The sequence below is a fragment of the Octopus bimaculoides genome, chromosome 9 (assembly GCF_001194135.2).
Source record: "Octopus bimaculoides isolate UCB-OBI-ISO-001 chromosome 9, ASM119413v2, whole genome shotgun sequence".
Classification (NCBI taxonomy): domain Eukaryota; kingdom Metazoa; phylum Mollusca; class Cephalopoda; order Octopoda; family Octopodidae; genus Octopus; species Octopus bimaculoides.
In genome coordinates, this window is record NC_068989.1 from 75216064 (window position 1) to 75234229 (window position 18166).

At 37.0% G+C, this 18166-nt stretch overlaps 1 protein-coding gene across 1 annotated transcript in view; it reads left to right on the forward strand.

The window, feature by feature from the left end:
* The window catches only part of LOC106877198 (importin-5), a 101749-nt gene that overhangs the window by 58256 nt on the left and 25327 nt on the right, over positions 1-18166 (forward strand). The window contains exons 5-14 of the mRNA XM_014926042.2: positions 2930-3023; positions 3435-3539; positions 4768-4893; positions 6657-6777; positions 8905-8992; positions 9786-9892; positions 11270-11394; positions 13475-13564; positions 16092-16265; positions 16462-16562. Coding sequence (XP_014781528.1) covers positions 2930-3023; positions 3435-3539; positions 4768-4893; positions 6657-6777; positions 8905-8992; positions 9786-9892; positions 11270-11394; positions 13475-13564; positions 16092-16265; positions 16462-16562 — 1131 coding nt within the window. The remainder of the gene's footprint in view (positions 1-2929; positions 3024-3434; positions 3540-4767; positions 4894-6656; positions 6778-8904; positions 8993-9785; positions 9893-11269; positions 11395-13474; positions 13565-16091; positions 16266-16461; positions 16563-18166) is intronic.

Genomic DNA, 18166 nt, shown 5'->3' on the forward strand with positions numbered 1-18166 from the left:
ATCATCATCATCGTTTAACGTCCGCTTTCCATGCTAGCATGGATATATATATATATATATATATATATAAACACTTGTTAGTTCAGTAGATTACAATCATTAGTGTTGACTAGCTAACTGAATCTTGTTTTTCCTTTTAGCAACATTGCAGCATGAAATGGAATACTAAAATAACAAATAGCTTTTGCTAGCAACAACAACTATATTGATTTTGAACACTTTTGATCTGGATCTCCCCCCAACCCCCATAAAAATCAATATTGATTTCTTTTTAGCCAATAACTCGAATGAGTGAGGTATACCAATCAGTTGTATCAGGTGAATAATATTGGAAATATATTTCAAGCTAACCACAGTTCACTGAGTCAGTGGGATGGTGGTTTACCAGTTAAACTGGGAATTTCATTTTACAAGACTGGCATTGTTATATATATATGTCGCTTATGGGTGTGTGGTAAGTAGCTTGCTTACCAACCACATGGTTCTGAGTTCAGTCCCACTGCGTGGCACCTTGGCGGGACAAGTGCCTTCTACTATAGCCTCAGGCCGACCAAAGCCTTGTGAGTGGATTTGGTAAACAGAAATTGAAAGAAGCTTGTCATATATATATATATATATATATATGGTTGAAATTTACAGAAAAACAAAAGACAGAGACAGGTGTATGAACAACAAGCAGGTGTATAAGTTTGATGCTTGGGAAAGCGAGAAAGTCTTTTACATCTTGAGCCTGCGCTCTTCAATATGTGTGTGTGTGTGTCTGTTTGTGCCCCCACCATTGTTTTGACAACGTTGGTATGTTTACGTCCCCATATCTTAGTGGTTCGGCAAAAGAGACCTATAGAATAAGTACTAGGCTTACAAAGAATAAGTCCTGGGTGCTCCAGCATGACCACAGTCAAATGACTGAAACAAATAAAAGAATATACATTTATTAACGTTGCTGATCCAATTTACTTGTCTAGAAACAGATAGTGAGGTATAATTAAGGAGTTTTTTTTATAAGAAAGCTTGCAATGGTCCTGTCTTGCAATTCTCTCAACAACAATGCCTGATGCATACTGGCATGCTATCCATTTTGAGGTGGAGACATTCCTCGACTGCATAGTTAAGTTGAAAACTTGGATGTGCCCTTATGATTCACAATAGAAGTGCTGTGTAATAGTCTAACAAATCATTAACAGATCAGCATTGTATCCAGCTGAGGTGGAGATATCGCTTAACTACATCGTAGTAAGTTAAAAGATAGGATACACTCTGATATGATTCTTAATAAATGATAGTAGTGGTGGTGGCGGTGGCAGCCACTAAAAACAGAAGATATTTGGTCATGTCATCTTGTTTATGTGGCCCCCATCATCCTAAGACCTGAGGCCTCACCACTTATTTTTTATCATGAGATATCTTTCACTCTCAGCATTCAATACTCTTCCACTACCAAATAAGTGTTTTCATTCACATCTTTTAGCAGTTGTTCTCCATGCTGGCATGGGTTGACAAGGATCTAACGAGTCAGAAGACTGTGTAGTACTCCAATGTCTGCACAGCATACCGTAAAAACCCATGTAATTTTCACACTTTTTTTTTGCAAAAATAAACATAAACTTTAGTGGGTGTGTAAATTACATGAGTAGATCATTTCCAGATTTTTTTGTTGAAAAGAGACGTACAAAATGTAGACTTGACTCATTTAATGTCAGAATAGGTTTTCACAGAAAAATATAATGGCTTAAATATAATGAAGTTGAATTTTATTTTTTGTGCTAGATTGTATAATTGCTTACTTTTTCTGTATAAATTTATTAAAACCATTAAATGGTTAATTACTTTTTGAAGTCTAATGTTCATGCAGGTAAACATGGTCTGGGTCATATTTTATATTGCTTGGAGTTTCTACCTATGACAATGGAGCACCATTGACATATATAGTGATATGGATAATCTTGATTGTATGTTTCTATTTTTGTCTGTTTATTACTAGGCACAGTTTTAAGTTTGTCGTACTGTTTACGTCAATTTTGAATATTGGCTTCATTAACATTAAAACGCCTTCCTGCAGCTCTATTGCCACATTCAAATGCATGTTCAACATATTTAATTCCTCCTTCGCAGTAAGCGATTCATAAGTTCTACCTATACTAACAATAACGGTAATGACAAATTTTTAAGTTTGCTTGACATTTTGTAAGCGTGAAAGGGATTAAAATTTTGATACTCTGTATCAAAGGTTCCGACAAGAATAGGCGGAAAATAATTCTGTTTACATAATCAGTTTGATCAGCCACTTTCCTCTGTCGGTTGAGTAAAGTATCATCCAAGCTGTTTATTGGTAATCAAACTTAATTTGCAACACCTGTGTGTATTTATCAGGTTTGTTTTTGTTGGTAATTCTTATCAACAACTTTTCCTGTGATCATGATTTGAGAAGACATACAGCAGTATGCTAAAGATTGGACATAATCTCTTGTGGGCAAGAAATGTAAAATACGGTTTATTATAAACAACACAAACACTTTGTAATTTAATAGCTTTCAATGTGATACCCATTAAACAGAAATTATTTTTATTTAATGAAAATTTAATAAAATCTAATCATAAGTAAGTGAAATTACGCTAAATACAACTAAATTGCAAACCTTTTCCCCCTGGCTATATCAGCAATTCTGAAAAAATTTGGGTGTGAATTTTACATGATTAGAAGCCTTTTTTTAACAAATTTTAACCTGAAAATCACCTGCTTAAATTACACAGGTGCGCAAATTACATGGATTTTTAGGGTAATCACTGCTTCTGCACACATGGGGGAGATATCTTTAACACTCAGCCCACTTGTGCACTGTCTTCTATTTAAGTTGAGGTTATATATTATTTATTATATATTCTACTTTAGGTTTTATTTCTAAATGTAAATATTTGACTTCTATTTCAGCTCTGTTCCTGGAGTTTTTGGTGTTGCCCAAAATCAGCATTTGGATACCATTAAAAGAATGTTGGGAGTGTGTTTACAAGACAAAACAATTGATGTGAGTCAAGTTTTTTTTTAATAATTTAATTTAAAATTTCTTTTGTTTTCCTTTGCTAATTTGATTAATCCAAACTGAATTATTGTACTTCAATCCTTTTGTTAAAATAAACTGCTTTTTTTTCTAATAAATTTTAAGATAATGAAGAATTTAGTAAAACTAAGACACATACTTTTTGTGCTGTGGTTCATGTATATATCCCCACAGTCCCTAGAGCCCATATAAAAATTTTCCATCACCCTGCAGGGGGCGGTATCAATTACTTTGAGAAGCACTGGTCTTAATCATTTGAAGTTTCATTGTTGTATTAACTATCTAAAAAAAAATTTCAACACCACACCCTTTCTCTTTTTCCTGTCTCTTCACACTTGATTGTTTTTACTAATTATTTGCTCATTTGTATTTCATTAGGTTCGGTATGAAGCTGTTCATGCTACAACTGCATTTATAATAGCAAATGAAAAACAGTTAAATGTTCTGAACCACTTCAGAGAACTTCTTCCTGGTATTATAAATGTAAGTTATTGGTAAATTTTTTAATTTGTTGACTTTCTGATTTTGTTTCAAGAATTTCTATTAAAGAGTAGTATTTTTTTTATGTTAGTTTTTAATTATATATTTAGATTATGTACATTATCATTATATATATATATGATGAATCAGTGACCTGCAGGCAAAATCATTACGCCAGATTTGGCCTCTCACATCTACCCTACAATAACATCATCGAAATCTCGAAGCTATGAGATAATGCATAATCACTTGAAAACAATCAGAACAAGAGCACTCAGAGAGTGCAAGTCGCCGCCAAGGCAACACCAATGTCTTCTCTCAACAATTAGCCAGAGATGATTTTTAAAATGAGAATATCTGAAATAAACTTGACTGCTCTCACAAACAAGAATACTACAAATGAACCCGGCCGCTCACAAAAATGAAGTAAAAAAAAAATAAAACAGAAAAATAATCCAGAATCCTTGTCCGATACTGGATCGATCCCAAAATCTAATCAGTTCGTGCCAGTCACGAGGCCAAACATCCTTGAAAGTTTCATCCTAATCCATCCAGTGGTTCTTGAGATATCTTGTCCGTGGACAAACAAACAAACATGACCATAAACAATACCTCCACTTTCGCTAAAGCGGAGGTAATAAATAAACTGACACTGGAGCTTGACACAGTCTTGCAGCTCACTAGATGCTGCCAAGCCAAGTTCTACTGATTGGTACCTTCAACAAGTTTCTTCTACTATAACCTCAGGCCAACCACAACCTTGTGAGTGGATTTGGATAAATGAAAACTGTGAGAAACCTGTTGTATATGTGTGTTTGTGTCCTTGTCTTAACATTGCGCACTTATTGTAAAACAAGTGGTATTCATTGTTTTAGTTTTCTGTGAGAAACGATCTGGAAATAGGTGAGGTTAATGACAGGAAAGGCATCTAACTTTAGAAAATCTAGTGCTTGATGCCTTTCTTGTTATGATCTACCTCAATGAATTCTGTCTGTTTATCTGACCTATGCAAGCATGGAAAAATGGTTGTTAAAAACGTTACTTGTTTGTAATGAACGGAATTCTAAAAGAAAAAAATGTTATACTTTTATTACCTGAAATTAAACTATATCCACCTGCCGATCAAACAAACATGTTAACCAATACAAGAGTGGTTGGGGTTTGTGTGTCCATGTATATATATGTATATGTGTGTATTCAATAAAGGATGTTTTTTTTTTTATTTCTATAGGGAGTAGCAGAAAGTGTAAATTCCGACCATGAGGACTGCCTTGTTAAATGCCTGATTGAACTAGCTGACAATGTGCCCAAATTCCTGCGAAGTCATTTAGAATTAATACTGCCATTCTGTATGAAGGTAGTTATTGAAAGTTTTCATTATCATTTATTTTATTTTCCTTTGTGTGTTCTTCTCAATTTTGCTTATCCTGATCAAACTTTGTCCTTTTAAGTTTGCATGTATCTTTTGCTTTCAACTCTGATAATGAAAATTGAGGGATGATGATTCTAAAATTAATATTTAGGTTTCCCAGTGGTTCAATTTGATTTCTTGACAATATGGTTTCCGGTTCAATCCCACTCTCTGGCCCCTTGGGCAAGAGCCTTCTGCAACAGCCCCGGGCTTACCAAAACCTTGTGAGTTGATTTGATAGATGAAAAATGAAAGATACCTGTTGTGTGTGTATGTATGTGTTTGCGTGTTGTGTACCCTTGTCATGGCATGATGGTTGCAAACAAATGTCATCATCATACTGTCAAATGCTGTCCATTTCTAGGCATCCGAGAAAAACATCTGGAGTTGGGAGAAATATTACCTTGCTTGGCACTAGGTGAGGGTTGGCAACAGGAAGGGCATCTGGACATACAAAATCTGCCTCATTGAATTCTGCCTGACCCATGCCAGAATGGAAAAGTGGACATTAAAATGATGATGATTTATGATGGCTTCAGGCAATATGTGTTAGAGAAGGGTGTAACATTCAGAAGTGAACCAGTTTATCATTGTACTTGATAAATACATTTGTCTTGCTCCATCATAGAAGCTCTAGCCAAAACTTAATCCACTATCTGCTGTATAGAGATAACATGGGATTGTGTTCTGCAGGCATATCCAAGAATTGTAGGGTAGGTGTGAAATATTGGATCTGGCCTGTTTGAACATACAAGAGGCAGGATATTTTAGCCAGATATGGCTGGTTTAAATGCTAAAGTTTTAAGCTTGCTTCCCAGCTATGTGGTCTTGGGTTCAGTCCCACTGTGCAGCATCTTGGGCAAGACAGGAACTGAAAAATGTGTGTACGTGCATGTGTGTGTACCTTTGTCTTGACATTGCCTGTTGGTTGTAAGTGAGCATCACTTTCACACAAGCAATGTTCATTCCCAGTCTGCCATGGAAAACATGTCTGGCTTTAGGGAATATTATCTGTCTGAGGAACAAGTGAGGGTTGGCAACAGAAAGGGCCTCCAGCTGTAGAAAAGTTGCCTTAACAAATTTTGTTTGACCCATACAAATATAATACAGTGGATGTTGAAATGATGAGGATCCAATATTTGAAAAACCATCCTACTACTATGCTTGTTTAGGAAAGAAGCTTAAAGTTGTGTGTGTAAAAGCAGGTCTGCTATAAATTGAAGGTAGTTTAGGCTTGGTCAGCCCTCATCTGAGGTGTTCTGCTATGATGTTTTAGTCAGGTATAGAGTATCTGTGGAGGTGCAATGGCCCAGTGGTTAGGGCAGCGAACTCGCGGTTTCGATTCCCAGACCGGGTGTTGTGAGTGTTTATTGAGCGAAAACACCTAAGCTCCATGTGGCTCCGGCAGGGGCTGGTGGCGACCCCTGTTGTACTCTTTCGCCCCAACTTTCTCTCACTCTTTTTTCCTTTTTCTTGAGTAACGCTGCGATGGACTGGCGTCCCGTCCAGCTGGGGGGAACACAGACGCCATAGAAACCGGGAAACCAGGCCCATGAGCCTGGCTAGGCTTTGAAAGGGCGACGTTTATCGTTATAGAGTATCTAGGATTACGTTCCATATTATGAATGATAATATTTTTAGGACGATGAATGAAAAGCAGAATATATGCTAGAAGAAGTAATTTCTTTCTTGTTTGTTTTGTTACCCAGGTAGTGTCCAATCGAGAAGCTGATGATCATCGACGGCAACTGTCACTAGAAGTAATTGTTGCTCTGTCAGAAACAGCTGCTGCTATGGTGCGCAAAAACTGGAAGTACATCCCAAATTTGGGTGAGTTGCATTATGTTACAGCTCCTGAATATTGTACATACATCTTATTTCTTTATTGCCCACAAGGGGTTAAACATAGAGGGGACAAACAAGGACAGACAAAAGGGATTAAGTCGATTACATCGACCCCAGTGCGTAACTGGTACTTAATTAATCGACCCCGAAAGGATGAAAGGCAAAGTCGACCTTGGCGAAATTTGAACTCAGAAAGACAGATGAAATACCTTATTTCTTTATTGCCCACAAGGGGACAAACATGGACAGACAAAAGTATTAAGTCGATTACATCGACCCCTTGAAAGGATGAAAGGCAAAGTCAACCTCGGAGGAATTTGAACTCAGAACGTAACGGCAGACGAAATACCGCTAAGCATTTCGCTCGGCGTGCTAACGTTTCTGCCAGCTCGCTGCCTAATTGTACATACATCTGTTGGCGTTGGGAAGGGCATCCAGCTGTAGAAACTCTGCCAAATTAGATTGGAGCCTGGTGTTGCCATCCGGTTTCACCAGTCCTCAGTCAAATCGTCCAACCCATGCTAGCATGGAAGGCGGACGTTAAACGATGATGATGATGATGATCTTGCCACTAAATTGTTCAGGGTTGGTCTACTGTTTAAAGGATTGAAGAGTGAGGTTTCATCACTCGGGCTACACTGAGAATGCCTTTTGGCTCTAAATGATCCCCCCCCCCACATTACTTTAAATTGGGGCCATGAGGTAGTATTGTTTGCTGTGGTAAGCAGCAATGTTATAATGTAAGTGAGAGTGTTGAGTTCAAATCCATTCATTAACAAAACCTGTGATTAAAGTGGTTGTCAGAGTAGCTGAACATCTCAATTGTTTCCAACATCCAATATCCAGAGCTTCATCACTACTGAAAGAGGAACCCCTCTCTTGAGTCCTTCCACTGTTGTCTGTCTCTGGCCACTTGTAGCCATGTAGCCATTGTTTAATACTTCAGTAGTGTGTGGAACCTAGCAGGAAGGGTACATTAGCACAGGAAAAAAGGGTGGGGGGAGGGGGCATTGATGAGGTTAGAGACTGCAGCAAAAGAATTCTGATAAACCAACTGAAAGATTGGTCAGACAATTGATGAGTTAATGAACTCAGTCATATAAAGAAGTGAAATGCAATTATTGCACTTTATTATTTGAAAAATGAACCTCTCAAAGTGCAACAACATTTGTTTTAACACAATTGATTTCACATCAGTAACTGTGCTCAGCAAATACAAAAGCGATGTGTGTATAGACATGTGGACAGTTTTATTTTTTCATGTATGTAATGTTTGTCCCCTTGTTCTGACACTCTCCTTTCTTGACATTACACAAGAGTTGTAAGGAAGTGTCTCTGCCATGGAGAAATATTATCTTGCTTGAAACAGGAAGGCTAAATTCCATTTGACCCATGCAAGCATGGGAAAGTGAATCTCCTAATATAATAATGAGCATAGTGTTTCTATATATTTGTTTGTGTGTGTGTGTGTGTGTGTATATATATATATATATATATACACACACACACACACACACACATATATATATATATATATTTGTCCAAAATCATAGGGTAGGAGAAAGAGTAGTATAAGTAAACGGGGAGGAGAGAAAGTACTAATTCAGTGAAGAAGTAGTGAGAGTAATAGCTCTGACTGAGAGAGAGTGAGAGAAAAGAAGTGGCAAAGAGCGCATCGTGTATCTTATGTTTTTCTCCGTCACAACATATGAATGAGAAAGAAAGGGGTGATAGATGAATAAAGAAGGAAGGGGTGAAAAAAAATCAGTGTTTCAACTCTGTGTGAGTATATGTGTGTGTATGTAAAAGGGAGGTGTGTGTGTGCAATGGAAATGGGATGGTGGACGTTCAATGCTGAAGAGAAAACTCAAACAGCATTTCAACTCTGTTTGAGTACATGTATGTGTGTGCATGTACAAGGGAAGTATGTGAATGTTTGTGTCTATGATTATTATGTACCTTATTTATACATAAAATACTACAATTGGCTGTCATTTTTGATGGCATGGGGTCGGCTAGTATTAAAATAATGAGGATGTGATGCTTGCATGTATTTTGATCTGTTTTAATTGTGGATTTTTCAAATTTTTTTTTTATTTCATTTCTACTCAGTTCCTGAAACACTTGCACTTATGGTGGACCTTGAAGAGGATCCTGATTGGGCCCAAAAAGATGAAGCTGATGACGATGACATAGAAAGGTACTATGCCACTTAAGATATAAATACCATTTAAAATTTAAATTTACTTTGAGAACATCAGTATTGAAACATTTTGATTTCATCTTTCATCAGATTAATTAGATTAGATTTAACCTCTTTCAACATTCTCAAGTTTCTTTTTGTCTTTTCTTCCTTTTTTTTTAGTGAGGTTAACCTTTTCATTTACTGTCTCATTACCATATTTCCAATAAATACTTTGCTTATATATGTTTCAGTTGTATTTTAAAATGACCAAGAAATTGGTAGAATTTCGCAAAGTAACTTTCCATTCTTAAAGTGATGTAATGTTTAGAATATAAATGAATGGAAGGTTCTTTGGTAAATTATGATGGAAGATTTAAAATTTATTCTGAGCATCTTAAGAACTGGATATCTTGCATCATTGAACCAGGAGTGATTTCAGTGGGTTTTCGTCTGAAACAGTTAACCCTTTGCCTGTCATATATCACGCATGACATATTTCCACAATGTCCATGCATCATAGATGATACGCATTTCCAATTTTTGCCAACCACCAAAGTAACTTGGGACTTATATTACTCAAAAAGTATGAAACAAAAAGGGTTAGCTAAGTGTCTGAAAACAAGCACGAGGGCAAATTGATGAAAATGCTTTGGCTAGGCAAAGGGTTAATTGTAGTGCTCTAATGAATTTAGACAACACATTGATGACACATTTCAAAGAGCCACATTCTGTTCACAAGCTGCCCTAAGACCTTATGTATTATATGTATCAATGTCTTCTAATTTTTCCATTCTTTCTTTCTCTCCAGTAATGCCATAGTCGGTGAGAATGCACTGGATCGTCTTGCCTGTGCTTTGGGGGGCAAAACTATTTTGCCTCCCATTGTATCTCATATACCTCAGATGTTGAGCAATGGTAAATATTAAAACCCTTTTTCTACCCTATTTCACCCTTGTCTTCCCACATCCTTTTTCTTTTTTTTAAAAATATTTTCCTAATATTGACGCCCACCTCTTTTTGCTGTTTTTTGTCTCACAATGGCTGTGTAATCAAGTGCCACATGATCTGAGACAAGATAATATAGTTTAAACTATTTTTATCTCAATCTCACCTGAGTCAACTTTGACTTTTCACCTTATCTAATTGGGCCCATTAAAATGGGGCCAAGTTGACTTGAATGGACACACACAACTAGAATTACAGCAGCCACTCACAAGCAAGTATCATTTTGTAGCCTGTTCCATGTTATTGCTAATTGTTTTAGCTGCTTATCTAGTTGTGATCAGGTATTGACACCCTCTTGGTCCTATCAACTTTAACCCAGCAGGACATCTATCATGTATCAGCTGGAAGAAGGGCTGCATTTCAACTCATCTGCTTGAGTTGATTGGAGTATGAAGTGTCTTGCTTTTGGACACACTGTGCTGTCCAGTTCAGGTACTAAACCCATGGCCTTAAATACATGTACCCAGCACTACTAGTCTCTAAGTTACGCCCCTCCCCCACTCTGCATGCCCATCCCCCACAACTGATTAAATTGAAAAAAAAACCCAAAAAAAACAAACAAACCCTTTTGTTGAATTTCAGAAATGTTTTTTTATCTTTAGGCAAGGCTATTTTAAACACAATCAAAACCTTGATTTGATTTTCTAAAATTAATCAAAAACCCAAGTATGAAACTCACTAGATCCTAGCTAGAGTTGATTCCATGTTCTTTGTTTTTTCTTTCATACATTTATTATAGATTTTATGGTCTAAGAGCAGTACTTACCAAAATGAAGATACCATAATTTTTTGAGAACAATGCTATCTCATATTATTTTATCCTTTCTTTTTCATTTTTCACTTGTTTAATTGTTGCAGTGAAAATGGTACTCTCCTTTCCACGTGACAAAGTGGTATGAATGAGTCAGCCACTATGTCATAGAAAGTCAGTAGTAGTTTGGTCATTGTATGAGTTCTCAGTTGGAGTCAATGTCAGTTATGTGTTGTATACAAGTTCAAGTTACCGTCAAGGTAGATGTTTCAAAGTCATTGTCTTGCGGAACTATCAGCGATAGCACGATAGACAAATAAAAGATAATAAGACGCAGAACACCACCACAACATAATAGTGGCAACAAAAATATTACAGTGCCAACAATAACATACAAGCAAACGAGGATCCACATTGTAACAATAATGCTATCCAAACCCAATATCGACCATGATATTTTGTATTAAATTTTTTACATTATACATGAGTAAAAATGATTTGTATTCACTAATTACAAGAAATTTATTCTTCCACAGCTGATTGGCGTTGCCGACATGCCGCATTAATGGCCATTTCTGCTTGTGGTGAAGGCTGCCATACCCAAATGGAGCAAATGCTAGCCAATATTGTTGAAACTGTGTTACCTTATCTGAAAGATCCGGTAAGATCTATTTTTTGTTTGTTGCAGGTTAATTTAATGCCCGTAGCTGTCATGTTGGTGAGTGTGTGACGGATGGATTGTAGACATAAGTGTGTTTTATGTTATCAGGAGAATTGTGCTCAAGATGTTGATGAAGTTTAGTAAGCATGGAAAGGCTGTGTGTTGGTAAATTCATTGGTCATAGAAATAGATGACAGAAGAAATATCAGTTAACATAACTTTTATTTACTGTTATGAGACAAACAACTACTTTTGAGTTGTTAATACATAAAGGCTGGTTGTAGTTCTGTTGTCTCTCATATAGATATCTCTGGTCATTGTAGTCTACTATTAGGTGGCTGATGAAAAAGGAGAGAAAAGAAAATTTACCTCTCTGAAAGTTATTGAGAAAGTAAGAGGGATATGTTAGTTCTGTGACAGCCACTGAGTAAAGAGAGAGAGAGAGAGATCTTAACTCTCTGACAGAGCTGGGGAAAGAAAGCAGGTGTGTTACCTCTTCTATAAGCACCAGATCAGTATGAAAGAGAGAATTTTGTTTAGTGTTCCATATTTATAACAGTCCCATTGCTAAACTAAGTCACTGTAACAAAGGGTATTTCATAACTTGTCTAAACTTAATCCAAGATGTTAACACTTTACAGCTGACTCTCATAAATCTCCGAGTGCAGATTCAGAGAACAAAGGAAAGAAGCTTGCTGGAATATTCAGGCTGAGGTTTCAATTCCTGATTAAGAATCCAGGATCTGATTACTTCAAAGTGCATATAAACATGGTAACATATTCAAACTCTGAAGAATAGAGTTTTGTGATTTGGTGATGCTGGGTGCCATGCTATCAAAAATAATGTGTTGATAAACATTAATCTAAAGGGTTAACCTGTGTTTCATTTTCTTATTAATATCTTCATTGTTATTATGAAGGCAGTAGATTGGTACAACCTTCATAGTGTCAGACAAAGCCTTGTGATATTTAGCTGTGGCTCCTTAAATTCTGGGTTCAGATCCCACCAAAATCAACTTTGCCTTTCGTCCTTCTCGGGTCGATTAAATAATGTACCAGTCATATACTGGGTCAAGAGTGTAGTGAGACCAATTTCCATTATGGCATATTGAAGACAATCGGCCTTTTATAGGCTCAGCATGTTAATCTGTAATGAAATGTCGATTTAACCCAGGGCTCTGGAGACAGAGTTGGAAACAATTAAGGGGTAGCTGGAGTTGGAGTCAGTAAAACTATATAACTCTGACTCATCTATATTCTTTACTACAAACCAGTTATAACATATATGGCCTAAGTGTATGCATATGCTTTATGAGATATGTAGACCACAATCACTTCATAGCATAAATAGGAGTCGGAGGTGCCAATAGTAGAGGAGTCGGAGTCGAAGTTTTTTGTTTCAACTCCACAGCCCAGGATTTACCTATCATGTGAGTTTTGAACATTGGTTTAGTTTTGTGTTGTGGTTGGTTGAGTATTGCATGGGACTTGGATTGAAGGTCCAATCAGGTTGTACCTAATACATTCTCAAACAACTAATCTGTCCGTGCTCTCGATCCTACCTTTTCCCATAAATTGGTGAGAGTTTTTCATCAAGGTGAGTTGCCAAAAATTTCTAGTCTTGTGTCTGTGTAGAAAATTAACTATTACTATATTTGTTATTATTTCGGGGGGTGATGGTTGTATGCAGCAAAGTTGTTAGAGTATCAGAATAAATGCCTTGTGGTATTTCTTTTGGATAAAGGGAGTAATACACATCACGCATAACTGTATGAGTGCTGTATTACCAAAGAGTATTTCATTTACGTACATCACTGAACTTAAATCTTTCTATGAACATGGAGAAAGTTGTTGGGAAATCATTGCAGTCTAGCTTTGTTAATCCATGACATGAAGATATTATATAAGTAACCTGGTAACCTTGTGATTTTCAGATATTGAGTTTGTCTCAGGGTTATTTAAGTTACCTTTAGTATGCATGTGTATTTGTTTTCATATTTTTATATTATAGGTCATTGATGTGTATTATTTTCGTGTGAAATCATTATAAATCTTGTGTGTCACTTTTCCTCTCTTGCAGCATCCACGAGTACGTTATGCTACGTGCAATGCACTTGGTCAGCTCTCTACTGATTTTGGTCCATGCTTTCAAAAGAAATTTCATGATAAGGTAACGAAGCTTCTCTCTTCTACCTCTTCTACTGTCCCTGTTTATCCCTCAGAGGGAATTATCTCTTCATTTTACTGTATGTATCAATATGCTCATCAGTGTTCAGCTGTAACAGGCTGGCAGTTGGTTGTTATGATATATTGATTTTTATCAGTTTCATCATCATCATCATCATCATCATCGTTTAACGTCCGCTTTCCATGCTAGCATGGGTTGGACGATTTGACTGAGGACTGGTGAAACCGGATGGCAACACCAGGCTCCAGTCCGATTTGGCAGAGTTTCTACAGCTGGATGCCCTTCCTAACGCCAACCACTCAGAGAGTGTAGTGGGTGCTTTTACGTGTCACCCGCACGAAAACGGCCACGCTCGAAATGGTGTCTTTTATGTGCCGTGTCTCCTTGTCTTGACATCACATGATGTCAAGCTCTCCATCCTTAAGATCAAAATGCAGCTCAAAGGTCACCATTTTATTTCAAAGGAGATGATGTTAAAATAAGTTGATTTTTTAAAATTAAATATAACTAGTCTCGGAAGCTTTTGATACCACTTTGTATAACAACAAAAATATTAACTCTTGTTCATAAACGGTTGAGTTGTTTACAGCCTAAGACTACTAGTACAACACTTTATGAGTTTCAAGCACACTCCACTAGGAATCAAGGCAGCATATATTCATCTTCATAGCATTTCACATAGAAACATGAATATCATTTTTACTTTGTCTTTCAGTGGTTGTCTTAAAACAAGTGTTCCAAGTCTTCCTTAAGATAGAAATATTTTTAACACTAAAAAAAGAAAATGAAAAATAACATGATGCTTTTATTAATTGTTATTTCATATAGTAAATTAGTCATTATAAACAAGTCTGTAAAAGATTCATCTGCAAGGTTTTATTTAAGCTCTTAAATCTACAAATGACAAGTAATTGATGTAAAATGAAATTTTTATAACCAGGGACCAAAATCTTGATTAGTCAAGAATTTAGGAGTTGGCACTGTAATGCTCTTCACTGCATTCCATATTTAATTAAGTTTTAGTTAATCAGAGTTTCAGAGTTGTCTCCCTTATATTTTTTGACCAGAATTAGTTATTTATATACTGTTTGTTTTCATAAGTTTATTTAAAATTAAAATTCCTTCGCTTACTAGATCAAGTATGTTAAGCACCCACTTCACTATTTCGGTCAATACAAGAGTACCTGACCAGTCTGTTCCTATTCATATACTGACTATTGTGGTATCTGCTTAACTAAGAAAATATTCATTAGTTCTCTTCTGAAATTATACTCTTTGTTGAAGGCTTGAGGTTTAGCTGCCAAAATAGGGCAGTGGCACCATCATTGTTGTTGTGGTAAGCTGACAGAAATGCTTTCTGGTATGTCTTCCTCACTGTGTTCTGGTTTCAAATTCTGCCGAGATTGACATTACTTTTCCTTCTCTAAAGGTTAATAAAAGTACCAGTTGAGCTCTGGGGTTGATGTCATTAACTAGCCTTTTATCCCCAAATTTTAGGCCTTGTGCCTTTAGTAAAAAGGATCAACATCACCATGAGGCTATTATATGCTATTTTAGTTAGCAGGGAAGTTATCTTTAGACTAACTCTTCCACTCTTTTACTTGTTTTAGTCATTTGACTACAGCCATGCTGGAGCACTGCCTTTAGTCGAATAAATCGACCCCAGGACTTATTCTTTGTAAGCTTAGCACTTATACTATCGGTCACTTTTGCCGAACTGCTAAGTTACAGGGATGTAAACACACCATCATTAGTTGTCACACGCACACACACACACACACAAACAGGCTTCTTTCAGTTTCTGTCTATCAAATCCACTCACAAGTCTTTGGTCAGTCCGAGGTGATAGTAGAAGATGCTATGCAGTGGGACTGAACCCAGAACCCAGAACCATGTGGTTGGTAAGCAAGCCTCTTACGACACCAGCCAAATCTCAAGAAATTTTCTTAGGATTCTTGCAACATTACAGAATGACATTTTCCTGCTGGTCGACAAAGCCTGCTTCAATTCCAATATCCTTCGGTATTTTACGTAACAGTTGGATGGTGTGTGTCAAGTGTGCTAGTTACCACAGGAACATTTGTCACCTTGGCTTTCCACAATCTTTTCACCTCTCCATCTCGGTCCTGATAGCATTCAGTTTTCTCAATTTCTTTGCTATACACTCTATTAAATCATTGATGTTGCTGTTATCATCATCATCATCATCATCATCATCATCATCATCATTATTGTGGTGATTTGGCAGAATTGGCAGAAAACCTGCATTGCTGTATTTCTTTCTTCTCTTCACATTTTGTGTTCAGATCATGCTGAGGTCACCTTTGCTTTTCATCTCTTCAGAGGTCAATAAATTAAAGTTCTAATCAGTTACTGGGGTTGATGGAGTCATCTCACTCCCCTCCCTCAAAATTGCTTGTCTTGTACTAAATTAGAAGCAATTATTATTATTATTATTATTATTATTATTATTATTATTATCATTATTATTATTATTTTCTTTTTCCAGGTTGTAGATGCCCTTCTGCTTACTATGGATGATGATGAGAATCCCCGTGTCCAAGCCCATGCTGCAGCTGCTCTGGTCAATTTCAGTGATGACTGTCCCAAATCTATCCTCCTTGAATATCTCGATACTATACTAGGAAAGCTTGAACAAGTGCTGAATAAAAAGCTCCACGAGGTAAGTGACATACACATAACTAAAGCCTGTATACTGAAGTTTATAAAATTTTATTTCTGATATAGCAAAATGCTTATTACTGATCCCCTTCTTCATAAAACCTGGCTTTACAAAAAGTCCTGCATTGTAACCCCAGAACAAACTATATTCATTTAGCTTCCTTTATTTTTATTTTTCATTTTCTTCTTTGTTTCAGTTGGTTGAGAAAGGTCGCAAGTTGGTGTTGGAACAGGTGGTTTCTACTTTAGCTGCAGTGGCCGACACAGCAGAAGAAAAATTTGTCCTCTATTATGATAAGTAAGTTGATGTTTATTGATGCTTTATTCTGCAGCAGCTTGGACAAGTGTCTTGTACCAAAGCTTTAGGGATATTCTCTCCTATCTGTTATAGGAGTTACGAGCACATTCACTGACATATATACACACAATGATCAAATTCAATCATAAGGCTTTGGTTGGCCTGAAGCTATAGCAGAAGACACTTGCCCAGGGTACCACGCATGGGATTTAACCTGAAACCATGTGGTTTGAGACTCAAGCTTCCTAACTATGTAGCCATATTATAAAATAAACACAGGCTGGGTTTTTTTTTTTTTTTTTTGTAAGAATATGTTCACTGTATTCTGGGTGTTGTGAGGGGGCGACTAAGTAGGAAGAGCATTCAGTCGTAAAACACTACTTCAAAATGTCCTTACTAACTCATGCCAGCATGGAAAAGCAGATGTAAACATGGTGATGGTGTGTGTAGTCTTATGTTCCTTTACGTCCTGTAACTCAGCTGTTCAATGAGTAAATATCAATAAGTTAAGTACATGTATTCTGGCAGTGTTTCAGCATTTCTGTCGTCCACTGACTGAAACAAATTGTAGAATACCCAAATGTGAACTGTTGCACAAGTTTCCTTGTATTGTAGAATCTACATAACAAAGGGGTTTGTTGTGAATCTTGGTAATCTGAGACTGGACTCGTGTTTCTAATCACACAGCCGCTGGTGAAATCCAATTAGATCAAAACATCGTTTTGGTTAATTGGCCTATGACTCGCATATTCTCTTGTAGTTAAGACACCAAAATTTACTTTAGAGGAAGGCGCAAAGTACTTTACTATACAGAATCTATCTTCACAGATTTCTGTCTGTGTGTGTGTAAATGCACCTGCATGCGCATGTGTGTGTGTGTGTGTGTGGTTAAGAAACTAACTTTGCCACCATATTGTTACAAGTTTAGTCCCACTGTGTAGCACCTTGGGCAAGTATCATCATCATCATCATCATCATCATCATTTAACATCTGTTTTCCATGCTGGCATGTGTTGGACGGTTTGACAAGAGCTGGCCAGATGAAGTGCTGCCTAGGCTCTATGTCTGTTTTGGCATGGTTTCTATGGCTGGATGCCCTTCCTAACACCAACCACTTTACAGAGTACTGGGTGCTTTCAAGCAGCACTGGAGCATTGGTGCATTTATATCGCACCAATATGGGTGCTTTGTACATGACACCAGCACCCACAAGCCTGTATTCCAAAATATCATCGGATTATAGATAACTAAATTACAACAGGTATATAGTCCATTTTTTGTTATATAGTGCATTGTTGTACCATTCAAAACTTTTTATTCTTTATATATATATATATATATATATATATATATATATACACACACGTACATGTACGTCGTTGCCAGTGCCGCTGGACTGGCTCCTGTGCAGGTTGCACGTAAAGAACACCATTTTGAGCATGGCCATTGCCAGTACCGTGAGACTGGCCCTCGTGCGGGTGGCACGTAAAAGCACCCACTACACTCAGAGTGGTTGGTGTTAGGAAGGGCATCTAGCTGTAGAAACTCTGCCAGATCAGATTGGAGCCTGGTGCAGCCATCTGGTTCATCAGTCCTCAGTCAAA